We start from the raw sequence: 25,216 nt of genomic DNA, 5'->3' as shown, positions 1-25,216 counted from the left end.
ACAATGAAGTCTGCACAGAGCTGTTCATTTAGCTGTTGCATATAATAACAAAAAATTGTGATACTGCCTTTGAGGTTAGGTTAAATGAATTATAGTACATCTCTATAATGAAATACCTTGTGGTTATAAAACCAGTGGTGTATTTCTATCTTTATTACATATTATATGCTCATAACATTGCTATTTAATATTATTATATAAAGAGGGCAAGTTGAACAATATGAATAACGAGTTGAGGAATTGACTTAAAGAATTATATATATGTATGCTCATAGAAAAAAGGAAAGATGTATAAAAAAGATGTTAATAGCTTTTCTCTAGATGACAGGGTTTGGGGTAATATTCTTTATTTATAGTTTTCTATATATTATATATATAATAAAGCTCATAAAAATAACTTGTTGAAGGATACAATATTTGTGTTGTTCCATCAGGAAATGAAGTCAGAAACTTGCTCCCATGTTTGTAGTGCTTCTCCAAGAGCTCTTTCCTCATGATCTATGTATGTACAACAGAAAATGAAAGGTCCCTTAATGTTAATTGTTCCAGATACAGTGTATTAATTATGATAATAACAGGCATTGGTTGCTTGCTAGGCAGTGATACAAATCATTTCTTAATTTAAATTTTCGGGCCTGCAACAGTGACAAGGAACAATCTTAAAAATCATTAAAGATTATTCCTAGCCCCTGCAGATAACTTGATAAAAGCTTTCAGGCAGGAATCTGACATTACATAACTGTTTGAAAGGCTTTAAAAAAAATTTTTTTAACCTTATTCACATATTACTCTAGAAACAGAAAATTAAAGAGCAGCCCTAGCACAATGGAAATATTCTATGTGCTGATTGTAGTAGTGGTTACATAACTGCCAAAATTCAGAGCGCTCTACTTCTAAAAAAGGTGAATTCAACTGTATATAAATTATACTTTGACAGAGTGACTTTGAACTCAAAGCTACAGATGCTAGAATCTGTAGCATCTGGTCTCTCTTCAGGATTGCTCTTGAAGTTATTTGAGTAAAACACTGATGGCATATGAGAAGAAAAAAATACAGGGTGATAATTCTTCTTATATCTCCAATTTTAACTATTTTATATGTAGTACTTAATAGGGAAATGAATTTGTGCCAGTAACATTTTATAATGAAAGATTCTTTTTAATCCTAATCTTATATTGATTCAATACAATTGATTATATTGAATTACAATTGTATTGAATTACAACAATGTAATCAATTCAAGGATTTCCAGGGCTAAACAATGAAACCACCGAAATACTCATGTAAGTATTGTCATTTATTTTGGAAGATAACACATTTTTATTCATTTTTAAAGTTATGAATATGAAATACATTAAGAACAGTGCTAAGCTGTTTTGTTAGTGAGTAATTATAAAGTGAATACCCATTGTTATCTCCAACCAGGTCAAGAAATAGAATAATTCTAGTACTCTAGGAGTCCCACTGCGTGTCTATCTCAAAGTCGATACTTTCTTTCCTAGACATAACCGCTACTCTGACTTCATTTCCTTGCACTTTCACAATTTCTAAACAATATAGCTTTAATTTTCTCATTTTGAATTTTACATAAGTAAAAACATACATCATGTGTCTTTAATATTTTGTTTCTTTCTGTTAATATTATGTGTGAGTTTCATGCATGTTCCAGTGTGTAGCTGTGGTCCACCAACTTTCATTTGTGATAGTATTTCAGGGTATGAATTTATCCCTATTTATTTAATGGTTGCCTGAGTCATTCCCAGTTTTTGACAACTGTAAACTGAGAACATTCTTATGCATATATGCTGGTACTCAGTTCCCCTTGGATATTATGACCATTTGAGAAAAATGGGCCCAAAAAACCTCTTGAACACTTCTGAAAGGAGAAATCTCAAATGGTCAATAAATGAAAAAGTGCTCAACATCATTAGTAACCTGAAAAATTAACCTGGAAAATTAAAACCACAATTAGAGATCAATGTATATCTATCATACTAGCAAAGAAAATATAAGTTCTGATAGTACTGACTATTGGAAAGGATGAAGAACAAGAGTCACTATTGTTTGCCTCTAGTGGATCAATGTAATACAGTCCAACAACTTGGAAATCATTTTGGCTTCATCTAGTAAAGTGAAAGACAGGCATAGCCTGGGATTCAGCAATTCCATTTCTGGGTATAGTATCTGAGAGAAGGGTAAATATTATAGCTTAACTTCAGACTTGGATAAATTAAGTTTACTTGCTGAAAATTTCTAGGGTATCCAGAAAAATAACAGAAGCAGAGAGTATAACTCCCAAGCTTGTAGAGGTAGAACAAAAAACAGAATGATATATTTTAAATACCCCTCCCCAAAAGACAAGAAAGGATAAAGGAAAAGAAAAACACATAACAGGGAACAAATAGAAAATATCAAAGAATGTCAGTATTTATGTGTAAATACTCCAGTTAATTAAAAAAAGAGTGTCAGATTAGTTTTAGTTCTCTTTTTAAGGAAAAATTCCAACTATATATTTTTTACAAGAGACAAATCTAAAATCTAAGTATATAAAAAGATTATAAATAAAAATGATACAGGAAAATACTGAATAGTATTACTAGAGATAAAGATTACTTCATAATGACAAAAGTTTAAATCCACCAGGAGGATAGAACATTACAAAATATTTTTCCCATACTTAGATAATTTCAACATATATAAAGCAAAATTTTACAAAAGGAAAAGGAAAAATTAAAAATTCCATAATCATAATGGGATATTTTAGCCTACCTCTCAAAAATTGCAAGGATTTTTAGACCAGAAAGGTAATAATAAAATAAAATATTTGAATAATACCTTTCATAAATTTGACCTAATGTTCATGGATTGGAAGATTAAGTATTTTAATGATGACATTCTTCCCAAATTGATTTATAGATCCAATGTAACTACAATTCACATTTTAATAAGATTGTAGTATTTGTATGTGTTGAGGTAAGGGAGGTCTTCACAAGTCGATTCTAAAATTTATAGGAAATACCAAGAACTTAGAAGAGCCAAGATATTCTTAAAGAAGAAGACTGAGAAAGAGGAATGTGATCTACCAGATATTAAGATCTATCACAAATTAGAGTAATTAAGACAGTGTAATGTTGAGGCACAATAAAGAAATCTATGATACAGGATAAAGAGTCCAGGAGTGCCTGGGTAGCTCAGTGGGTTAAGCCTCTACCTTCGGCTCAGGTCATGATCTCAGGGTCCTGGGATCGAGACCCACATCAGGCTCTCTGCTCAGCGGGGAGCCTGATTTTCCCCCCTCTCTTTCTGCCTGCTGCTCTGCCTACTTGTGATCTCTCTCTCTCTCTCTCTGTCAAATAAATAAATAAAATCTAAAAAAAATAGAGTCCAGAATCAAGATCATATAGTCATAAACATCTGATGTGGGACAGCTGTGCCAGTGCATGGTAATGGAGAAAGGAAAATCTTTTCCATACTTGAGAGAGAGAGCATGAGGGGAGGGCTAGAGGGAGGGGTAGAGGGAGATGGAGAAGCAGACTCCCCACTGAACAGGGAGGCTGATTCTGGACTCCATCCCAGGACCTTGGGATCATGACATGAGATGAAGGCAGACGCTTAACCAACTGAGTCACCCAGGTGCCTCTCTGTATTTTTTTAAATGAAATTAGAACCACTACCTCACATTATATGTAAAACCCAATTCCAAGTGGATTAAAGACCTAAATGTGAAATTCAGAACTACAGAGATTTCTTTAACATAGGAGAATAACTTTATTATCTCAGGTAAGGGAAAGATTTACCAACCAATGAAAAAAAGCAGTATCCTTGAAGGATTTGATAAATTACAGTTAAAATGGTGAAGGATAAGCCAAGAAGGGAAAAGTAGTTGCAGCAATATGACATACAAAGGACTCATATCCTAAATGTATGAAGTATTTTTATAAATCAACATGAAAGGAGAAGTCTAATGTACCACTTTTTCTCTTCATTTTTCTTGAATATCAGACCATCCAATTACACAAAGCACATTCTTTTGAATTTCCTTTAACGTGGGGCTACTGGTGACTAATTTTCTTTGACTTTATTAGACAATATCTTTTTTGGACACGTTTTCTTGAAAAATACTTAACCGGTTATAGACTTCTAGACTGACTGCTTTTTTCTGTAAGCATGCTAAAGATATTCCAATGCCTTCTGGCTTCCATTCTTGCTATTGGGAGGTTATCTGAGAGTGTAATTCTTCGAATATAAACAGAACTTCTTGTTCTCTGCTGCTTTTAAGATTTTTTTTCCCTTCTGTGTTCCCCAATTTTGCTCTCACATGTCTAGGATTTTTTTTTTTCTTTATTTCATCTTGATTGGGATTCATTGGGCTTCTTAAACCTGTGGGTTATTCTCATTGGTCAGTTCAGAAAATTATCCATTATCTCTTCAGATACTGCCTCTTCCTGATTTTCTTTCTTCTCTCCTTTTGGAATTTTGAATAGATATGTTTTAGACACCTCATTTTCATATCATATCATAAACTTTATTCTGTATTCTTTACTTACTTTTATTCCCATAGAGAATTTTATAATTTTTTAAAAAATCTTTTTTTCCAGGTCATTAGTTCTTTTTAATTGGGCCTAACCTGTGTTTAACTGTCATCTTTCAAGTTTTTAACTTCAGTTTTTATTTTTCGTTTCTATACGCTCCATTTTTTTCTTTACAAACCAATTATGTCACGATAGTTTTCTGTTTCCTCCATATATCTTAAGGCTGATATTTTATTTTCATGAGCATAGCTTAATTTCCAAAGTCTTTGCAGGTTTTTTTTTAACTAGATATTATTCTTCCGGGTTTTCAATTGTGGTGTTGAGTTTTCTTGTGTTCTTGATTCTTTGTCACTTTGTGCTAGTAACTGAGCCTGAAGGATAATTTGCAGGAGAAATTTGAGGGCCAGGCAAATTGGACAGGGCCTGTCCTCCCGACAGGATCATCTCACTTCACTGCCATGGCTTAAATTCTTTGTACCCAAGAGAAACAAATATGGTCTCCATAATTTAGTTTCTAGAGATCTATTCTGAAAAATATACTTATATAAAAATCCACTTATACACAAAAATATTCAAAGCAGTATTACTTAATATAGCAAAAAAATTGTTAACCTGCATGTCTAATAATAGGGGAATAGTTAGACAAACTACATTAAAAAAAACCACACAGATATTGAAATGCTGTTAATGTAAGCTATATAAGATCATGGAAATATTTTTTAATGAAAAATTTTAAATAAACTCTTAATTTTAGAACAGTTTTAGATTTAAAAAAAAATTGTGAAATAGTACAAAATATATCTCAAACCCAGTAGTGTATCCTATTATTCACATCTTATATGATTATGGTACCTTTGTTATAGTGAAGGAAACAATATTGTTACAATATTATTAATTAAAGTCCTTACTTTATTCCGATTTCATAGAAATATTTTTATAATAAATTTAAAAATGAGATAAAAATTACACATGTAATATAATTACAAGTGTTATTAACAAAAACCAATGGGTAAAAGTCTAGAACAGTGCCGTCTAATAGAACTTTTGGTGACCAAAAGAATGTTCTGTACCATCAATATGGTAGCTGTTAGTTACACACAGCTGTTCAGCACTAGAAATGTGACTAGTGTGACTGAAGAATTCCATTTTAAATTTTATTTAATTTTAGTTATTTTAAATTTAGATAGCCATATGTAGTAGTTGCTACCCTATGGGGCAGTGTGGATCTAGAAAATATTGGAATATTAAAAATGAACTGGGGAAGTGCTTGAAGCTTTTGGTGATTTTTTTTCCCCCTTCTTTTTAGTTTTTAAGGATTCTAAATGTTCCAATGATCACATTTTAAAATAAAAACCCTTTAACTAAAATAGCTCACCATAAAATATATGTAAAAGCATTGATAAAAGTCTAGTAGAAGTTAAAGAGCCAAGTCTGTACCATTTCTTCTTGACAAAGAGTTAAATGTGTTCTGTAGCCAACCTGTTATATTCATTATGACAGCTTTTACAATTTTAGGAAGAACTTATTTTAAAGAGTCGTGAGTAAAAAAATTACAAGAGAATTACCTTTCCACATGCTATTCTAGCATCACAGCAAACAATGGAAATTTTTTTGTTTTCTAGTTGGAAATCAAGTAGTCTGTCAGCAACTGGCTCTTTTTCCGGGATATCCACAGAAAGTTGATAAGAAATTGTTTTTAAGTGCTTTGAATCTAATGGGAAAAGAATCACATGAAAGTGGATATTTGTTTAAAATATTCGAAAACCTCTTTTCTAAAATGAAATTTTAAACCCTATTACAAAAGGATCACTTCATCAGACTTTTTTTTAATGGAAGAAAAATGATGTCCTTCATTAAATTAAAGTGAGCATCTTCTTTTGTTAAAAAAATGAAAACGTTCCTTTGTTAAAAGAAGATGATTTTTTATTAGGTGAAATTTTCTGGCCTTATGTTTAGTAGGAAATAGTGGAATATCAAGGAACTTTATACTAGAGATTTAGTTTAAACCACAACAAACATTGATCTTTTCTAAGTATCTTTTCAATGGCTCTGAGTGGTAGAGGAGCAACCCCATGTTCAGAAAGATTAAGTAATTTACCCCAAATCAGCCAGCCTATAGGGAGAAGAGCAAGGATATATATCAAGAACTTCTGATTCTAAAAATCAGTGCTCCTTCAATTTTACCCCTAACTAGAACAACTTTACAGCTACCTGTAAAGTGGTCTATAGATGTTGCTAATTTATTTCGATCAATAACAATAGTAAGCAAAAGACAAAAACCTCCAAAAGCCACATAACCGAAACACCAGATTTTCTAAACCATTTTAACTGAGGCATTGACTAGAATGAACAATTTGTTTATTTTTTAATTATTACTATTTTTTTAAAGGTTTTATTTATTTATTTGACAGAGAGAGATCACAAGTAGGCAGAGAGGCAGGAGAGAGAGAGGAGGAAGCAGGCTCCCTGCTGAGCAGAGAGCCCGATGTGGGACTCGATCCCAGGACCCTGAGATCATGACTTGAGCCGAAGGCAGCGGCTTAACCCACTGAGCCACCCAGGCGCCCAATTATTACTATTTTTTTAGATTTTATTTACTTGAGACAGAGCAAGTGAGAGAGAAAGAGAGAGAGAGAGAGAGAGAGAGAGGAGAAGGGGGAGGGGCAGAGGAAGAAGCAGACTCCCCGCAGAGCAGGCTCAATTCCAGAACTCCCGGATCAGGACCTGTGCCAAAAAGGCAGACCCTTAATGACTGAGCCTCCCAGGCATCCCTGGAATTAACATTTTAAATATTATTTTTTAAATAAACCAATTTCAACTCTTAGTCATCTGAGCTTTCTATGTTCAACTGATGGATAACATCAGCGTTGAGGAACTCACCTTCTTCAGAAAAATTAGTCTGTTCATTTGTCATTATTGCAAATTGTCTGGCCATTTGTCGCTCCTGTTTTCTACAAAATTGAAAAATATGATGCAAAAGTCTGAAATGTGTTTTGAAGCTTAAAACAATTTTAGTACAAATTTTAACTGTTTAAATGCTGCCCCTTATTATTTTTATCTTTAAATACTTGTGAATCCAGGCATTTGATCAGTACATACGGGTCTCTACTCTTTAGTCAACAAATTTCTCCAACATGGGAATTCTAAATTGAGCTGAGAATTTGCAGTTGGTAGATTTCTACTTTAAACTGGTGTGTTCACAGAGTTTCTGGGAGCTTCTGAATCTCAGTAACATCCACCAGGAATTTTAATGGGTTTGCTTTGGCCAATTTTTATTTCTTTACTGGGAGCACATCTTCAAAATTATAAATTTTGAAAAAACAAGGTTCGTCGACAAAAAGCCCTCTTCTTCAGTGGGCTGAGGTTCAATATCAAAGGCTCAGTTACCTCCGTAGGGCTTTTTCCTTTGCTTTGAGTCTGTCAACTTCACTGCCATGAGCTGCGTGAGGGTTAATACAGATTAATTCCGCTGTAGGGCCCTGGGTTTTTTTTTTTTTCCTCATAGATGTAGTCAATCAGATTTTGAAAATACCTACAACAGGAGGCCTGAAAAATAAAGAGTCCATTTTTCATCTCACTAGTCCTCACTGAAGATAATTAGAGAAGGAAAAAAACAAAAATGGCTAATGCACTTTGGATAACGATCAATGGTTACTTTTTTCTGGTAACAGCTTTCTTGAGATAAAATTTACATACCATAATTCACATCCATTTCAAGTGTACAAGCCACGGGTTTTTAGTGAATTCATAGAGTTGTGCAAAACTATCACTGCAGACAACTTTTAGAACATGAGCCCTTATCCCTCGACACTTCCTCCCCACCCTCTTCTCCTCTGAGCCCCCCAAAGCCACTAACCTGCATTCTGCATAGGTTTCCTGTTGTGTACATTTCATATAAGTGGAATCAGACACTTGTGGTACTTTATGATCGGCTTTTGCTTAGCATAACGTTTTCAAGTTTCGTCTATGGTGGAGCATGTAAGCATGGATCAGTACCTTGTTCTTTTTATGACTGAATAATATTCCATTATATGGATAGACCACGTTTTTTGACCTGTTTACCAGCTGATGGTTATTTGGGTTGTTTTCACTTTTCAGCTGTTATGAATCATGTTACTATGCACATTGGTGTACAAGTTTTTGTGGAGGTAGAGGTTGTCAGTTTTCCAGGACATAAACTAAGAAGTGTAGTTGCTGGGCTATAGGTAACTATGTATTTAACTTTTCAAGGAATTGCCAGACTGTTTCTCGAAAGCCAAACCATATTATCTTCCAGTTTCTCTACATCCTTGCCAACATTTGTTAGTATTATTCGTCTTTCTGATTACAACCATCAGAGGGGGTATGAAAAGGTATCCTGTTGTGATTATGATTTACATTTCCCCACCAGCTAACATGTAACCCTGTTAAGCCTTGTAATGCAAGGGAAGATGCAGGAGAAAATACTTCATATGTTTAAAAGTAACACCATTTCCTCCATGAACCTGCTTTAGAACTTACTTCTTCTATTGATTCCGAGTTATTGTCATCAGAGATAATATCCATATTGGAAAGAAATGTTCTTAGATCGCCTCCACAAAATTCACACTGGGGTGATATTTCCTCCTCTTCTTCCTTCAGGGAGGAGAAAGCAAAAATGAATCAATGCCCACAAGGAGGCCCAGAGCCTCTGGGAGCAGCAGGAGTCAGGGCTCTGGGTGGGGCCGGCAAATGTCCAGTAGGGGAGCAGGGGTGGGGCTGGGGGATGTGCAAACCTGTCACAATCCCTGGGGGCTGAAATAGTTGGTGGGGGAACTTGCAGGGGGCTGAGATCCTATACCAGAAGGCACCAAACTAGCAAGGTCTGTATATTCCAGTAATGAGACATTATTTCTATTCAAGGGCTGGGGAGGCCTGAAGAGGCAGAGGTGGTATTTTGAGGGCCTCTGTCTGGTTCACCAGAGCACAGAGAACCCATCGGGAACTTGTGGGTCCTTAGGGTGCCTCCTCAGTGAAGAAAGAAAGTTGCACAAATGACTTTACTATTGACTTTACTATTTACTATTGACATCAGAGTCTGGTTGGAAGTGTGTGGATTACAGTGTGTGACTTGATGCAGAAGACAAAGGATAACACACATTAGCCCGCAGGTTGGGGTTCTGAATTCTCCTGTCTGTGCTGTGAGGGTAATTTTGAAGGGGCGTGGGAGGCCAGGGGAAGCAACAGGAGACTTGGAGTTAGGGGCTCAAGGGTAGAGGCACTGTGGCTAGGTGAGTGTCTGAGGTCACGACTGTGACTGCAGGGGCTCCTGGGCAGGCCAGCAGCCAAGCCCAGCACAGGCCTCTGGGAGAAACCCATCTCGTGTGTGGCTCGCAGGTCTCGAGCACTACCAGGCCAGCTGTATCTTCCATTCTTTAGGACTGGCAAAATAACCACTGTGGGGCCAAAGGGTGGATGAGGTGGTCGGTGCCACCAAGCATTCATCACTGGGGAGTGAGGGCTACTGTCTTGAGGCTGTTGAACTACCCGATAATAAGTACTGTGCATGGCTGAAAGTGGAACACTTTGGGAGGGGTGGGCAAAGCCCCGCCCTGGACAGATGGTGGTGGAACGTCTAGTTTGTCTCTCATGTGACAGGACAGGCGGAAAGAGAGTGTGGCGATGCCATTTCCCTATCAGGGTCTGGGTCATTAGCTTTTCAGCCCATAGTCCCTTCAACCCTTCACCTGCGGGAGAAGGAAGGTGGAGATGCTTCCAAAGATCACGAGGGGGGCTGGCCTCTGCTCCTGAAGAGGCTGCAGCTGGAAAGGAGAGCTGGCAGGCCAGCGCCTGGTGCCCTTGTCAAAGCCTCATGAGATCTGCTGTGTATAAAGATCCGGGGACCAGTGTAGGGACCACTCCCCTGGAAGAAAGGCCACCAGGCTTTCTTCATGTTCAAAACCATCTCTGGGGGTCAGCAGAAGAAAACGCCAGACACTTCCTTGGGTACAAGCTTTTGTGGTTCAGCAAGAGGAAGGAGCTAGGTTTGAATCAAGAATTTCAGTCTGAAGAGTCTGAAGGGTGAGCCTAAAGTTTAGAAAAACCTGGACAAACACAAACAGCAAATACTGACCAATATTACATTCCATGGCACGTTTAATGTGTCCGCCTCATTAGACTTGTAGAGTTTAATGTGCTGCCCCGAGCGGCTATGAGCAGCATGGGGTGTGTCCGCCCAGCATTCCCAAACACACATCTGCCTCACGCCGCCTCCCACGATGGCTGGCTCTTATTCCCAGGGAGGAAGCCTGCACCTTTAGTGTACCCCGAAGTAAATAATGAAGGAGGTTCCAGTCTGGGGATGGTGAAGCTCTCTCCACATGGCCAAGCCATCCCGAGTTTGGAAATAATCATACCACCCATCAGTTTCTCCCAGCTCTGGTGCAGCAGGACAGTGTGCGGTCCTGTTGGGATTATGAGGGCGGCCTTTCCCTTGCCCACCAGGCAGAGGCAGTAACTGGTCACTTAAGGTGATCAAGTATGGCAGACATTCACCTTTGTTGCCAGGCCTTGTGGCCACTGTTACAGGATGAATCGTGTCCCCTGAAACAACAGTTTGGAAGTCCCAACCCCTGGTCCCTGGAAATGGGGCTTTATATAGATAGGGGCTCTTTGCGGATGTAAGCAAGTGAGGATGAGTCATTAGGTCATAATCCAACAGGACTGGTGTCCTTGGAGAAGAGGGACACCGGGATGCAGACACACAGAGAATGCCAGGACAGCTGAGGCCATATAGGAGTGGAACAGCCCCAAGCCAAGGAAGGCCAGGGTTCCATGGCCACGCTGGAAGCTAGGAAGAGGCAAGGAAGCATGCTGTCTGAGAGGGTGGACCGGTTGGCGCATGGACTTTGAACTTCTAGCCTTCAGAACTGTGAGACAGTAAGTTGCCGTGGTTTTAAGCCACCTGGTTGGCGGTACTTAGTTCCAGCGGCCCCAGCAGACAGACACAGCCACCCTGAGTGCCGTTCCACATAAAAGAGCTCTTTGCCTGGCTTTGTTTTTTAGAGTATGTTCATATCTTCTGGGCAAATCGTCACATGGCTTATTACATTATGTATTAATAAACGAAATTTAAAAATATTTAAAACAACACGAATTAAAATCACCTTGAAGTTAATGCCTAAATTGGAACTCTCTGGTTTGAATGTCAGAATGGATGGTGGCCCGATGCTAGGCAATGTTCTCAGAGAAGGCTCAAACAGGGTGATGAAATCTTCTTTAAACTACATTTTTAGAAAGAGAGAGAATCGATGTTTGAATAAGTGATATTTACCATGAACATGCTTGAGTATTGGACTGATAAACATTTCTTACCTCCAGCTCACATAAAATACTCAGTCTTTGCTCTTCTGGATTAATTACCCATTTTTCTGAAGAGAAAAGCATCAATTTAGAAAGCAAGTATAAAATCTTTGTAACAGAGTCTTCTACTCTCTCGTCACCCACTACCCATCTCAAACACACACACACACACACACACACACACACTTACAATGTCTTGAAACCTTTTCCCCACCTCCTCGGGTAAATTCTTAAGGGAGGGCATTTTGAGAGGGGCGGGCACATCCCAGTTAAGTGTGGTTCCCCAGTGGCAGCTGGCCTTCTCGGGCAGAGGGAAGGAATCCAAACATCCATTTACCTCTTAACTTAGAAGCCAGATTTTCAGGTTCAGTTTCTTTGATTACAGAGGTTGCTTCCTTCCCTGTAGAATGAGTGTACATTTGTCATCAATCCTGACAAAGTAGGAAAGAAGTTTAATGTAAAAGAAAATATGCCTGTCGGAAAAAGAAATACCCTTTTCTGTGTTTGTTTTACCTTTGACCTTGTACCTTTTACTTTTTTGTTTTTTAATCAATTGTGGGGAACAATCGTAGCCTTTTATCAATCGTGGGGAACAGAGGAGAGCCACCACTGAAGGATCATATTTAAAAATGTGTCCCTATTCCTTTCTGGTCCTAGACTACTACAGAGATGCACACTTTATTTGATTATAAACGTTATTTGCAGACTCTTTTGTTTCCCTCTTTCTAAAGTACTACTTTGTCTACCTTATGTCTGTCATTCTGTAAAAGACTTTTCAGGTTGAAGGGTGCTAAGGGTTCTCCTTTAAGACACTGAACTCAACCATGAGGATTATTCCCTCCACAGATTCCATGGCAGTACTGGAAATGGGGAAGGTAACCATCAGCAACTTTAAATAAATGTCTAGAAGATTTAAACGGATAGAACTGGAATGATGGAAACCAACCAGATCAACCTATGGTGGGACAGAGGTATGGGGAGGGAGCTGGCCCGTTTGCTCACAGAGCCAGGGCCAGCAAGGACTGCTGTGGGAGAAAGAAGTGGGCTCCATGCACTTCCTATGTGGAGTATCTGGAAAAATTTTAAATGTGTTTTAGGTATTTTGGCCAACAGAAATACCAGCACAGGTATAAAAAAAATGTATGCACAAAGATTTTTATTAAGGCATGAGTTGTTAAGGGGAAGAGCTCAAAACATCAAACCAAACCAAACCAACTCTGAAATATCTAGCAATCAGTTTTATTACATAAGCCACAATAACTGTATATAAAGTAACACTATGCTGTTGTTTCAATGAAATAGATCGCTCTTTCATGACATGGAAAGGTGTCCATCATGCACTGCTAAGTAAAAAAGTTAAAGAAGAGATAAAATTGCCATTACTCATGGGAAATGTTAATTGTTCCACAGACTTTCAACTTATAAACTGTTAGCATTAGTAAGAAATTTCAGCAATGGGTGGGTCAGATACAAGATTAATATATAGAAATCAATAATTTTCCTATGCATTGACAATAATTAGAAAATATAATGGGAAAAAAGTGTCCAATTGTTACATCAATACAGGACTATAAAACACCTAGGAATAAACTAGGAAGAGCTGCATGAGTCCTTTATGGGGAAAATACCCCCCACAAAACTATGAAAGAAGATCTGAAAGAAATGGAGGGGCACACTTAGGCTCACTAGGTTCCTGCTTGGTTCAGACTGAGCGGCCATCAGATGAGGTGGCCCTGCTGCCTTCCTTGGTAGCCTAGGTAAGCAAACCGAAATCCATTCCTGTAAATGCCTCAAGGTTAAGAACAGCCAATGGGGACAGCCAAGGAGGCTTCCCATATATCTCAAACCCATAAGCTCTCCAATTAAAAAATTTCCTTGTTCTGCTCCGGGGTCTTCTCTGTAAGAACCTCCCCCTGCCTCCGCTCTTGTCTGGGGAGCACTTCTAACTATGTCCTGTTGGGCACTGCTCCGTTTCAATGCATGTTTGCTCAAACATAGACATCTGAAAATGCCTCAGTTTGTCTTGTAACACTGCTAAGATGGGGTGACAGATCAACGTGTCAAGTTCCATTGAGAAGTCCCATCAGAATTACTGCATAGATTAATTTGGGAATGATTAACATCTTTTTAGTATTTGGTCCATTTTCCTGTTAGATTTTGTCACTCTTCTGTGCAAACCCTGGAGTGTGTTTCTACTTCGGTCCCATTTATAAAGATCTGGTCCTCAATTGTCCGTTTGACCCTCAGATCCTCCTCCTACTTACTTCCGTGCAGCCACACTGACTGCCCCCTTGCTCTGGCAGGAGGCCCGTGCTAGTCCATTCCCTGTGCCTGGAATCCTCTTTCCCTGGAAACCGTTCTGGCTCATTTCTCTCACATCCTTGAGGTCTTTGCTCAAGTATTTTAGCTTCTCAGTGAAGATTTCCCTGAGCACCCCGTGTCACCTTGCCCCCCTCCCACCCAACATCTCCTGTCCCTTCCTCTGCTTTTTCTCCTTAGCATGTCTGTTGTCCAATGTACTATGTATTTGTGTATTATCTACCTCACCAGCACCCCCCACATCTTCCACACTTTAACACCAGATCACTGAGACAGGGTTTTTTTTTCTTGTTTGTTTGTTTTTCTTCATTGCCATTTCCCTAAAACCGGGTCTGGACTATGATGGGTGCTTGGCACGTGGTAGGTGCTCGATAAGCCTCTGATGAATACGTGACATAATATAAAAAAATAGAAAAGTTAAAAGAAAAGGCTATTCATAATTCCTTATACTGGGATAAATTAAAATTTTCATTTTTATATATTTCTTAATGGTTTGCATTTAGAAACAGCATGCATTTTAGTTCTTAATAAAAAATGAAGACATATATCAAAACATAAGGGCAGATTTTTTTCTTGATGCGAACATATTGCCAAGCCAAAGCTAAGAAATTAAACTACTCACTCCTCCGCCTTTTGCCAGAAAATTCTTGAAGCCAGCTTTCTTCTGTTTGTACTGATGTTGGAATTCCTGGATACAAAGTATGATACATAGTCCTGAAGTTTAAACAAAGTGTTAGTTTTGAGTGTATCTATAGAGTTGTTAGCAGTTCTTCGGAACACAGCACATTTTAACAGTCAGATACTGCAGGTACATAGGAGAGCCTGGTTTCTATTTTCTTTGAAATATATTCTTCCATTGTTATCTCTCAGTAAAGTCAGGCACAGTGTGTTTTCATCATAGGGCAGTGTTCCTGAGTCCCAGAGGCTCCCAATGCCATATCCCCACCCCACCCCACCCCCGCCCAGGGAATAAATTACCACCACTATATCGGTGCATGTGCGTTGGTGGTGACAGTGATGGAGTGTGTGTTTAAACATTTATTTTAATTTAAATGAGACATATTGTACATTTTATTTATTTAAGTAATTTCTACTTCCAACATGGGGCTTGAACTCTCAATGCTGAGATCAAGAGTGCTATGCTCCTCCAGCTGAGCCAGCCAGGTGTTCCACTTAAGTAGCTTAAAAATAATCCAAACCTTTTTTTTTTTTTTTTTAAGTTGAAGCTCAATGCTTTGTAATCAAACAATTGGTATTCTTTCTACAAGTAATTCAGTTACTTGAGTTATCACTGACATGATAGAAAGGCAGAAATATATTTTTACTAGTTAAGATGACTGTTACCAGTAATAAGTGAGTAATAACTATTGCCTCAAGTTTCTTTGCCTCTTTGAATTTCAGTTTTTTTGTAATAATTTGCTGGATCTTCTCAAGTTATCAAATCTTTTTCAAATAATTGAGTCAATTTTAGGTTCTCACTTTTTTTTTTTTGTTAAAACCATTCTTCGTTCTCTTTATGTCTCTACCTTCCTTTTTTAATGCTTGGTTCCTTGGCACATTGCATCACTGGGATGTTTTAATCCTAAAATGACTGTGTTTTGTAATAAGTGAGGAATAACTCGGCCAAAGCCACCTCTGCAAATCTCTGGGGGAGTCCTGTTTATCTCACCTACCAGATAAATAAGTTATGGGGACCAAGGGTAAAGGCATATATATATATATATATATATATATATATATATATATACACACACACACATATGCATATATATATACACACATATACACACACACACACACATAAAGATTTTATTTATTTATTTATTTATCAGAGAGAGAGAGAGAGAGCGCACACACAAGCAGGTGGAGCGGCAGGCCAAGGGAGAGGGACAAGCAGGCTCCCCACCGAGCAAGACCCTGACGTGGAACTTGATCCTAGGACCCTGGGATCATGACCTGAGCCAAAGGCAGATGCTTAACCAACTGAGCCACCCAGGTGTCCCAAGGGTAAAGGCATATTAAAGAGCAATCCCTAGACAGCAGTGTATGTCTGGTGCTTTTTTCCCGAATTCAATGGTTAGCAAAATCAATACATTATCCACCAAAGGCTCTTTGCCTTCCTGAAACCAATACCAAAGATTGTTTTTGAAATTCTGTGTAAAGATAGCGGGTAACTGAGGATAACAAAATTAACGTTTATAGAGAACTTACTATGTAGTAGTCCCTTCACAACAGTTTGCCTTATTCACTCTATTTCATTCCAATTAACAAAAACTAATCAAGGCTGTATTAATATTCCCTTTCTCCAGGCAAGGAAACTGAAGCTCTAGGGAACTTCTGAAACATTGCATGGGGCAGATGGAGATGGGGCCCTGACCTGTTCAGCTTCAAAATCTGTTTCTCCACATTCATCTGCCGCCTACAGTTGGCCCCATTTTCAACCGGAATAGTAATAGGGCAATTAAAAATAGGAGGTGAGCCAATAGTGGTTGCATTTTTATGACTTTTTAAGGACAGATTTCCTCAAAAACGCAATCTCATGAAATTCACCAGAGAATGCTTGGAAATCTAAAAGAAGCGTCTTCTTAGGAAGACTTATGAAGGGAAATTATGAATTTGATCAAGTAAAGAGATAGATGTTCCCACATCATAGGAAGTTCAGGTCAAGCTGACATTTGAGCACCCAGTTCCCTCCCTATCCAAGATCTTACTGAAATAACAAACACAAACAAACAAACAAACAAACACAAAAATAGCCCTGGAGGGGCGCCTGAGTGCCTCAGTCTTTTAAGGTCCCACAGTCCTGGGATAGAGCTCCTGAGCCCCTCATCAGGCTTCCTGCTGGCTGAGAGCCTGCTTCTCCCTCTCCTGGCTTGTGTGCTCACTTTCTCTCTGTTAAATAAATAAATACAATCTTAAAAAAAAGAAAAAAGAAAAAAATCCCTGGGAAATTAGAAACACGTCATCAGTAGACCAGTAATATTGAAGTCCTTAAAGAACAAAAATAAATGGCTTTCATTTGATGGAAAACCAGAGTGGAGAACACCACAGCTTCAGACAAAAGAGGTAAGTAAAGTTCTTCTGGAAGTTCTTCACTCAGACTCAACCAAATGCAGTAAGGAGGGAGCTAGGGACTGACATCAGAGGAGTTCAAGAAGTCAACTCAAAGCAGTTGGCCAGTGCCACAGCCAGGCCTGTTCTTCTCCCCTTACACAGGAAGGCTGTTTTTATTTCCAGATGAAGCCCAAAGAACTGCTCCCCACAAAGAGTGGGCAGCTTCTCTGTGGAGATTTTGGGTCTGAAAGACAAGCAGAGCACAGTGAGAGTTTCCACAGGACCTGCCGGATAGGCCTGGATGAGGAAGGAGGGACACCCCACCCAGAAATGAAATGCCTGAAGAACTCCGACCATGAAGCAATGTGTCCTTATCCTAACTCTGGTAATAGAGTTACCTCCAGGAGAGGCTGGCTCTGACAGGCCCCATCCACCCACGCATGCACGAATCACTAGCAAGCCTCCAGCAGTGCTGTGAGGAACTACTCAGCTGCAGAACGACTCCATTCTGGCTGCCTAACGGCCATTCATTTATAAATACAAACTGATAACACAGGCTTACCAGTCACCTAAGGGCAATCAATAGTATGGAAGAGAAGCACCAAGATAAACAGAACTCATCCTGAAAAGAACTAACTTCAACGAACAAAAAAGAACTTTAGTGTAAGAATACTCTCAAAAAAGACCTACAAGCAACAACTATTTGAACAGTGACACAGAGCAAGATCTGGTTCTTGGAAATGACAAATATGAAAAACGAAATAAAAATTTTTGTACAAGGGCTGTGTATTATCTTATAAATACCCCAAATCTTAAAGATATCTGAGAGGGCCAACAGCTATCCAGTAGGAGTTCTAAAGGAAAGAACAGAGACAAATGAAGGAAGGAATCAAATGCCACCAGTGTCTGAAAATCAGAACGATCAGCAATACTGGGTACTAAAAGGCAAAGAAACAATATCTTCAGAGCTCTGAGGAAAAGGGCTTTAAATGTATTCTTTTATGCTATGTTATATTAATTAAGTATGAGGGTAAAATGAAGAAATCTCCAGATAGGCAAGAACTCAGGAGTTTGAATACCTATGAGATCTGCATGAGATAATTACCTGAGGAGTTTCTCCAGCTAAGAGGAAAGGAATAGAAGTTGGGAATCAAGAAAATGTGGCCACTGCACCCAACTCAGAAAAGCTAAAGACAATTAAAAACAACTGAGAGGTGAAAAGTTCTCCTTTTAGGAGCCAAGTTTTACTAGCATAGGATTTTTTTTTTTTTTTTTTGTGCACTAATCCAATCACATTATTGGATTCTTAGCGTGAAATTATATTGTTGATTGGCTTTCAATTTTTATAATTAACTTGTACTGACTTAATTATGATTATAAAACACAACATGAACATAAAACTTGGCAAAGTAAAATGACTTTATATGACTATATATTACACATTAATATAGGTTGTTATAAAATGTATATAATGTATTACTTGGGATAGGAAGGGGTGCGAGGAGAGATAGAAGAAAGTAGAAGTGCATTAGTGGGTTAACGTTTCATAATAAGAATTAATATAATAGGTAGGGCTCTTAAGTGGCTTAGTTGGTTAACCAACTGCTGCTGTTTGGCCCCACGTCATGATCCCGGAATCCGGAGATCCAGTCCTGCATGGGGCTCCCAGTGGAACTGGGAGTCTGCTTCTCCCTCTGACCTTCTCCCCTCTCATGCTCTCTCTCTCTCTCTCTCTCAAATAAATAAAATCTTTTTTTTAAAAAAAGGAGTTAATAGGTAGCCGCTAAAGTTGATAAATCAGGTAGTTGAGATTTAAATACCTTAAAATCCTAAAGGCTAGATAAACTAAAAATAACATCACTACCAAAAATGAAGAGGAGAGAAATAGTAATGAGTTATAATCCTCATCTTTCATGGGTGGGAAGACCATAAATATGTCACAAATGGATAAATCAGAGAATGAAAATACACTATTTAAATTTATATTGGAGTGGTGTCTGGCTGGCCAAAGTCAGTATAGCACGCAACTCTTGACCTTGGGGTTGTGAGTTTGAGCCCCACATTGGGTAAAGAGATTACTTAAAAATAAAACCTTAAAAAAAACCAAATAAAATTATATTAGAAACAAACTGTTAACAATATGTTAGCTGGTGAGTGGGAGTGTGGGGATGAAGAAGGGCATGGAGATTTTTTATTTTATACCTTTGTATACTTTAATATTTTAACCATGTACATATTTTTTACTTAAAAAGTTGAATTAAAAGGATAAATAAAAACATAAAAGTGGGACAGAACAATCCTGATGCTTAGGAATTTAGAATTTGCTTGTAAAAGCAAAGTTTAGGTGAATAATAATTCAAGATTGTGGACTCAGGTTTGGTGTGAGATTTCAGGGAAGATTTATAAACATGTCCCAAAAGGTATTTCTCTGGTCTCTTCCTGTGTTTGAAGGCTAACAGCAAGAATAACAATAAGAAAAAGAGAGAGGGGGGAAAAAAAAGACCATAATTTCCAGTCTCCTTCACAGAATATGTCTGTAATCACGGTCTCATTTAGCCAATAGAGACCTATGCCCTAAACGTTCAGAACCCTGGCTATTGTCTACCTGGCAGAGTGTTATTATTTCATGTTTTATGAAGTGGACATGCCATGTCTGTGGGTAGATGGACAGGGACCTTGTCTCTATCCCCAAAGTTTCTAACAGCATGGTTTTTTAAAAAAACCTTTTTGAAGAAATTACTTGTAAGTGTCCTGGATTATTTTACTCTATTTCCAGACATGTTTATCCAAGAGGTAAACACCATCAGCTTCCAAAAATAATATGAAAGCAAAACATTTCTTACCTATTTAAATTCGTTTCAGAAAAGTCTTTCCTAAATGTCTGGAATATTTTAGGAAAACCTGTTGAATGAAACATTAAACAATTTATCCACTCTTCCTAAATCAGTGGCTCTCAGAAGGGCAATTTCTTCCACCCCTCCACCCCCCCAAGAGACCTTTGGCAACATCTAAAGACATTTGTGATTATCATAGAGTGGGGGCTCAGGGCGTAGCCCCCGCTAGAGGCAAGAGATGCTACCAAACATCTATAATGCAGAGGACAGCCCCCTCCCACGCTCTGCCCAACAGAGGAGGATCCTGGCAGAAATCAACACTGGGAGGTTGAGAATCCTCTAGATAACTGCCCTGCCTCTCTTTTTAAGGAAGAGACTAGTGTGGTTTTAGCACAGGAACTTAAACACGAGGTAGGTTTTTTGGAGGACGGTCTTAGAAGCATAACACTCTAAAGGCACTGTTGTTCCAGGAGTGGAACGTTCGTGTGTGTGTGTGTGTGTGTGTGTGTGTGTAAAAAAGAGGTTGGGGGGATGGGGGACCGTGGGGTGGGGGGAGATAGAGGGAGAGGGAGGGAAAGGGAGAGAAAGGGAGAGGGAGGGAGGGAGGAAACAAAATCAGGGCCAGAATGCACAGAGGAGTACTACCAAATGCGCTCCTTATGGCACCACCCAAACTTCAGCTTCGCCAAGCGTTTCAACGATGTCCTAAACTCTGAGCCATCACAAAGGCTCGGCCAAGATTTCAGTGCCTCTGACAGAAGGGCCGGAGATAGACTGGGTTGTGTGTGGAGTGTGCATGTATTTAGAAACCAGCCGCGCAAGGAGACCAAGGCTCTGGAGTCGGACGACCCGCAGCCCCGAGGGACCGGGAAGCCTTAGAGGAAGGGGCGGGCAGGGGCTGTACTTTTCTGGGGAGTGGAGGTGCTCCACTGCGAGCTCCAGCTCTGGGTCTCGCTCTGCGACGGTCTCAGCATCTGGCTGAGCGGCGGGGTCGGGCTCAGGCTGGGGCTCAGGATGCTGGTAAAGCGGGGAAGGTAGGGCTCTGAATTTTCGCCATTGCTGACACCGAGCTCCAAAGCCTTCCAGAAGTACTCATCGCTGAATGTCCCGTGGACCTCCACCTTCTTCTTCTCTGGGTCTACGGCCTCCTCCTCCTCCTTCTCCATCTCCTCTTCCTCCTCCACCACCTCCTCCATCTCTGCCAACACCTCCTCTTCCTCCTGCCAGTCCTCTTCCGTCTCGGGCTTTCTGAAGCTGCGACGCGAGTGCAAGTTGGCCATGGCTGGCGGGAAGCGGGGTGGCCGCTAGCGCAGTGGCCGGTGCTGCGGCCGGTCTAGGCTGGAGAGCGCGCGAGCTATTGTGCGTCTGTCTCCCTGGGCAACCGCCCGCCGCGCGCTTCCGAGCCCGGGGATTTAAAGCCGCAGCACCCGCGGGGCGGGGGGAGGGGCGGCGGGGCAGTGAGCTGCTAAGGAGCCAGGACCACGGGCAAGCTTCTTTCTCACCTGCTTTTCCCTCGCAGCCTGTGGCGAACTGACCTCCCTTTCCTGTCAGGTCCTTTGAAGCATGTTTGTTTGTTTGTTTGTGTGAGTGGGTAGGCGGAGTCACTAATGACATCGTGAGACCACTTGGTATGGTTGAGGCTGGATTTTGGTTTTTGAGTAGATACATGTTTGTTGGAACTTACTGTAAAACTTTATTACAAAAAAAGTCACCGGCCTTTGGGTCGCAGTTCGCTGCTTTGCTTTTTTAATTGATTTTATCTCGATTAATGAGATTTTGGGTGCTCCTTAAATTTTGTGCCCGAGATGGGTGCCTTGCTCTAGACCCAGTCATGCTTGTCGCAAAGCCTGAGGCATCTGGCTACTCTAAGTACCACCTGTGGGCGGGGGGGCTTTGTTTTCAGTTTATTTTATTTTATTTTTTTTGTAAAACATTTGTATACACACAAGGAGGCAGATAAAATGATAGGTAATGTACGTTGTTTACTTACCACCCAGACTGGAACATACATCTTCACTGTAGAGTTCAGCATCCTTTGAAAGGCCTCTCACATCTGAGAAACGTTCCTGATGAGAGGAATTGTGTTTTTGCTGTTTGACTTCACCCCTAAGGTAAAGGAAGTAAACTGAGATTCTCCGTGGCTGAGGACACCTGACTGTTGTGAAAAAGGCCTGGACTGACCCTTATATTAAGTGAGCAGGGTTAGGTCTAGAAGTCTTCTTGTCTGATCTCTGTTAAATCACTTGACCTTGTTCAACTTCAGTTTCCCTGGGGGTAAATTGGGAATAATCATACTTTACCCCTGAGATATTTGTGGATATCAGTGAATGTGAAATGACAGCCTATAACTGTTGGAGCCTTTCAGCCAAAGACCATTCTAGGAACATACATATACTTAAATACGTTATCATCGATTATAGCAAGGTGTCTTAGTAAGAGCGTAGTAGGGTGTAGCCTTTAGTTAGATGATTCAGGAGAAGGTCTAAGCAAGTAGGGTTTTGCTCTGAATTGGATACTGTCAGAAGGTGGGAGCTGTTCTATGATGGAGTATTTTGTGGTGGCTTGGTGACTTTATTTTTATGATTAGACAAAACCATGAAGTTGCTTTGTTTTATTTCATTTTGTCATGGTGTCAGAGGGACCTTGCGTTTTGCTTAGTTTGGGAGGCTATATCGAAATATCATAAACAGGGTGGTTTATAGACAAATCTATTCTCATGGTTCTAGAGGCTGGGATGAACAAGATCAGACAGACTTGATGTCTAGTGAGAATCTGCTTCCGGGTTCATACGCCTCTGTCTTTTGGCTCTGTCCTCATGTGGCAAAAGCAACAAGGGAACTCCTTAGGGCCTCTTTTATTTTTATTTTATTTTTTAAATATTTTTATTTTTTTTATAAACATATAATGTATTTTTATCCCCAGGGGTACAGGTCTGTGAATCGCCAGGTTTACACACTTCACAGCACTCACCATGGCACATACCCTCCCCAGAGTCCATAACCCCACCCCCCTCTCCCCAACCCCCTCCCCCCAGCAACCCTCAGATTATTTTGTGAGATTAAGAGTCATTTATGGTTTGTCTCCCTCCCGGTCCCATCTTGTTTCATTTATTCTTCTCCTACCCCCCTAACTCCCCACGTTGCATCTCCACTTCCTCATATCAGGGATTATATGATAGTTGTCTTTCTCCAATTGACTTATTTCACTAAGCCTGATACCCTCTAGTTCCATCCACATCATCGCAAATGGCAAGATTTCATTTCTTTTGATAGCTGCATAGTATTCCATTGACTATATATACCACATCTTTGTTATCCATTCATCTGTTGATGGACATCTAGGTTCTTTCCATAGCTTGGCTATTATGAACATTGCTGCTATAAACATTCGGGTGTACGTGCCCCTTTGGATCACTATGTTTGTATCTTTAGGGTAAATACCCAGTAGTGCAATTGCTGGGTCATAGGGTAGCTCTATTTTCAATATTTCGAGGAACCTCCATGCTGTTTTCCAGAGTGGTTGCACCAGCTTGCATTCCCACCAACAGTGTAGGAGGGTTCTTTGAGTCCTCTTTTAGAAGAGCACTAATTCCATTTATGAAGACTCTCCCCTTAGGACCTAATCACCTTCCAAAGGCTCCACCTCCAAATACCATCACCATAGAAATCAGGTTTCATCGTAAAAGAGAGCACATTTAGTCGACAGCATCTTGTCTGAGATTGTTATTCTTCCAGAATGTTTCTGTCCAACAGAAAGACAAAATGACCTGGCTGCGTCAGACCAGTTTGTAACAATCATGAGCTCTAGCTGTGAATATTAGGTCAGTTCCTGACATCAGGGACTCCCATTTATGAGCTTTCCAGCCCAGAAGACTTGTACTAACAGGGCTCTCAAGGGAGCAGGAAGTGAGAAGATAGGTATGGAGAATCACAGGCAATATGACCGTCAAGTACTTAATGAGCAGTAGGAGCTAGCCCTCTGCTGGGTGCTGGGCCATGGCCGTGAAGAAGAAAGGGACGGTCCCCACCCTCACTACGCCAGGACAGTACCAGCCCCTTGGCAGGACTCTGGCAAGCTATGGGGTCCTGAGGCAGAACAGGGCAGATGAAGGCACAAAACCGCCCATGCACTCCAGAAAATCAGAGGGAAAGATATTGTAATATTCCTGGAAGAAGGAGAGTTCTCATAGGTTAGCAAAGCAGTCGGTACAGATAAGAGATAGTTTTGCTGCTCTGGAAGGAAGAGTGAAATGTGGAGAGGAGGCGTTTGGAGAGGAGGCGAAAAGTAGTTGAAAGCATGTCAGCAGGCTCAGGGCAGGAAAGGGGCTGGCACAGGGAAGTGCGGTAGAGAGAACGAAGTACAAATAAGATAAGTGTTTTTTTTTGTTTTTTGTTTTTTTTTTTTTAAAGCCCAACCTTTTTCTGGGCAATAAAGGCATTTTGATGCCAGAAGGGCCCTTTGAAGTGATGCAATTCACCAGCTACTTGTATGTGGGGAAGTGACTTGTTCCAGAGGAGGCAAGCTTATTTCTTCCCAGGGTGCTAAGACAGCAGAATGGAAATGAGATGTGGGTGTGTGTGGGGGGTAGGGTGCAGGAAGGAGAGAGCAAGTATGAAAGTACTTGTGCTTAGTCTGTGTTGCCTGCCCCTAGCTTGGTTCAGTGACGGTTACAGCATTTTCTCAATGGTGTAGTGAACTCATTTTTATGTAAGCCTTATTTAGGACCTTTGGTAAGGCCTTTTTGACAGTCTTAGGAATCTTTTCTTTGGATCCATTTACTCTACAAAAAAATTTATTTCCTTTTCATGGAACATCGTTCTCTTTTTTGGCCAATGAGAGATAAGATGGCACAGGGCCATTATTGTTTCCCTCCCCTGGCCCAGGAGCCCTCTGAAACCAGAGGCCTGGGACTGGAGAAGCGGGCACCGCCCCTCACTCACTCACTCCGAGCTTGTTCAGCATTGGGCCCTCCATGTGAGATTCCCGATCTGCCTAATTCACGGGGTTGTTTTGTTATACAATTTGATTATTATTTTTATTATATTATACGTATGTTATTCAAATTTTTTCTTGTTGAGAACTAATCTTTTTTTTAAATTCTATTTAAAAAAAAAAAGATTTATTTATCACAGAGAGAGTGCAAGCGAGGAGGGAGTG

The 25,216-nt window shown here is 39.9% G+C and overlaps 1 protein-coding gene across 1 annotated transcript in view; it reads right to left on the bottom strand.

Moving 5' to 3' along the window:
* Window positions 1-21,451, bottom strand: part of ERICH6 (glutamate rich 6) — a 30,883-nt gene extending 9,432 nt beyond the window's left edge. Inside the window, 12 exon segments of the mRNA XM_032345568.1 lie at window positions 413-498; window positions 6,098-6,243; window positions 7,413-7,483; window positions 7,920-8,026; window positions 8,028-8,078; window positions 9,036-9,146; window positions 11,657-11,773; window positions 11,865-11,920; window positions 12,190-12,252; window positions 14,794-14,885; window positions 20,069-20,126; window positions 20,964-21,451. Of these exon segments, the coding sequence (XP_032201459.1) occupies window positions 413-498; window positions 6,098-6,243; window positions 7,413-7,483; window positions 7,920-8,026; window positions 8,028-8,078; window positions 9,036-9,146; window positions 11,657-11,773; window positions 11,865-11,920; window positions 12,190-12,252; window positions 14,794-14,885; window positions 20,069-20,126; window positions 20,964-21,339 (1,334 nt within the window). The 5' untranslated portion in view covers window positions 21,340-21,451.
* Between the last annotated feature and the right edge of the window lie 3,765 nt (window positions 21,452-25,216).

The sequence above is a fragment of the Mustela erminea genome, chromosome 1 (assembly GCF_009829155.1).
Source record: "Mustela erminea isolate mMusErm1 chromosome 1, mMusErm1.Pri, whole genome shotgun sequence".
NCBI classification, from domain to species: Eukaryota; Metazoa; Chordata; class Mammalia; order Carnivora; family Mustelidae; genus Mustela; species Mustela erminea.
Note: the sequence above shows the minus strand (reverse complement) of the source record. Positions and strands in the feature narration are given on the sequence as shown.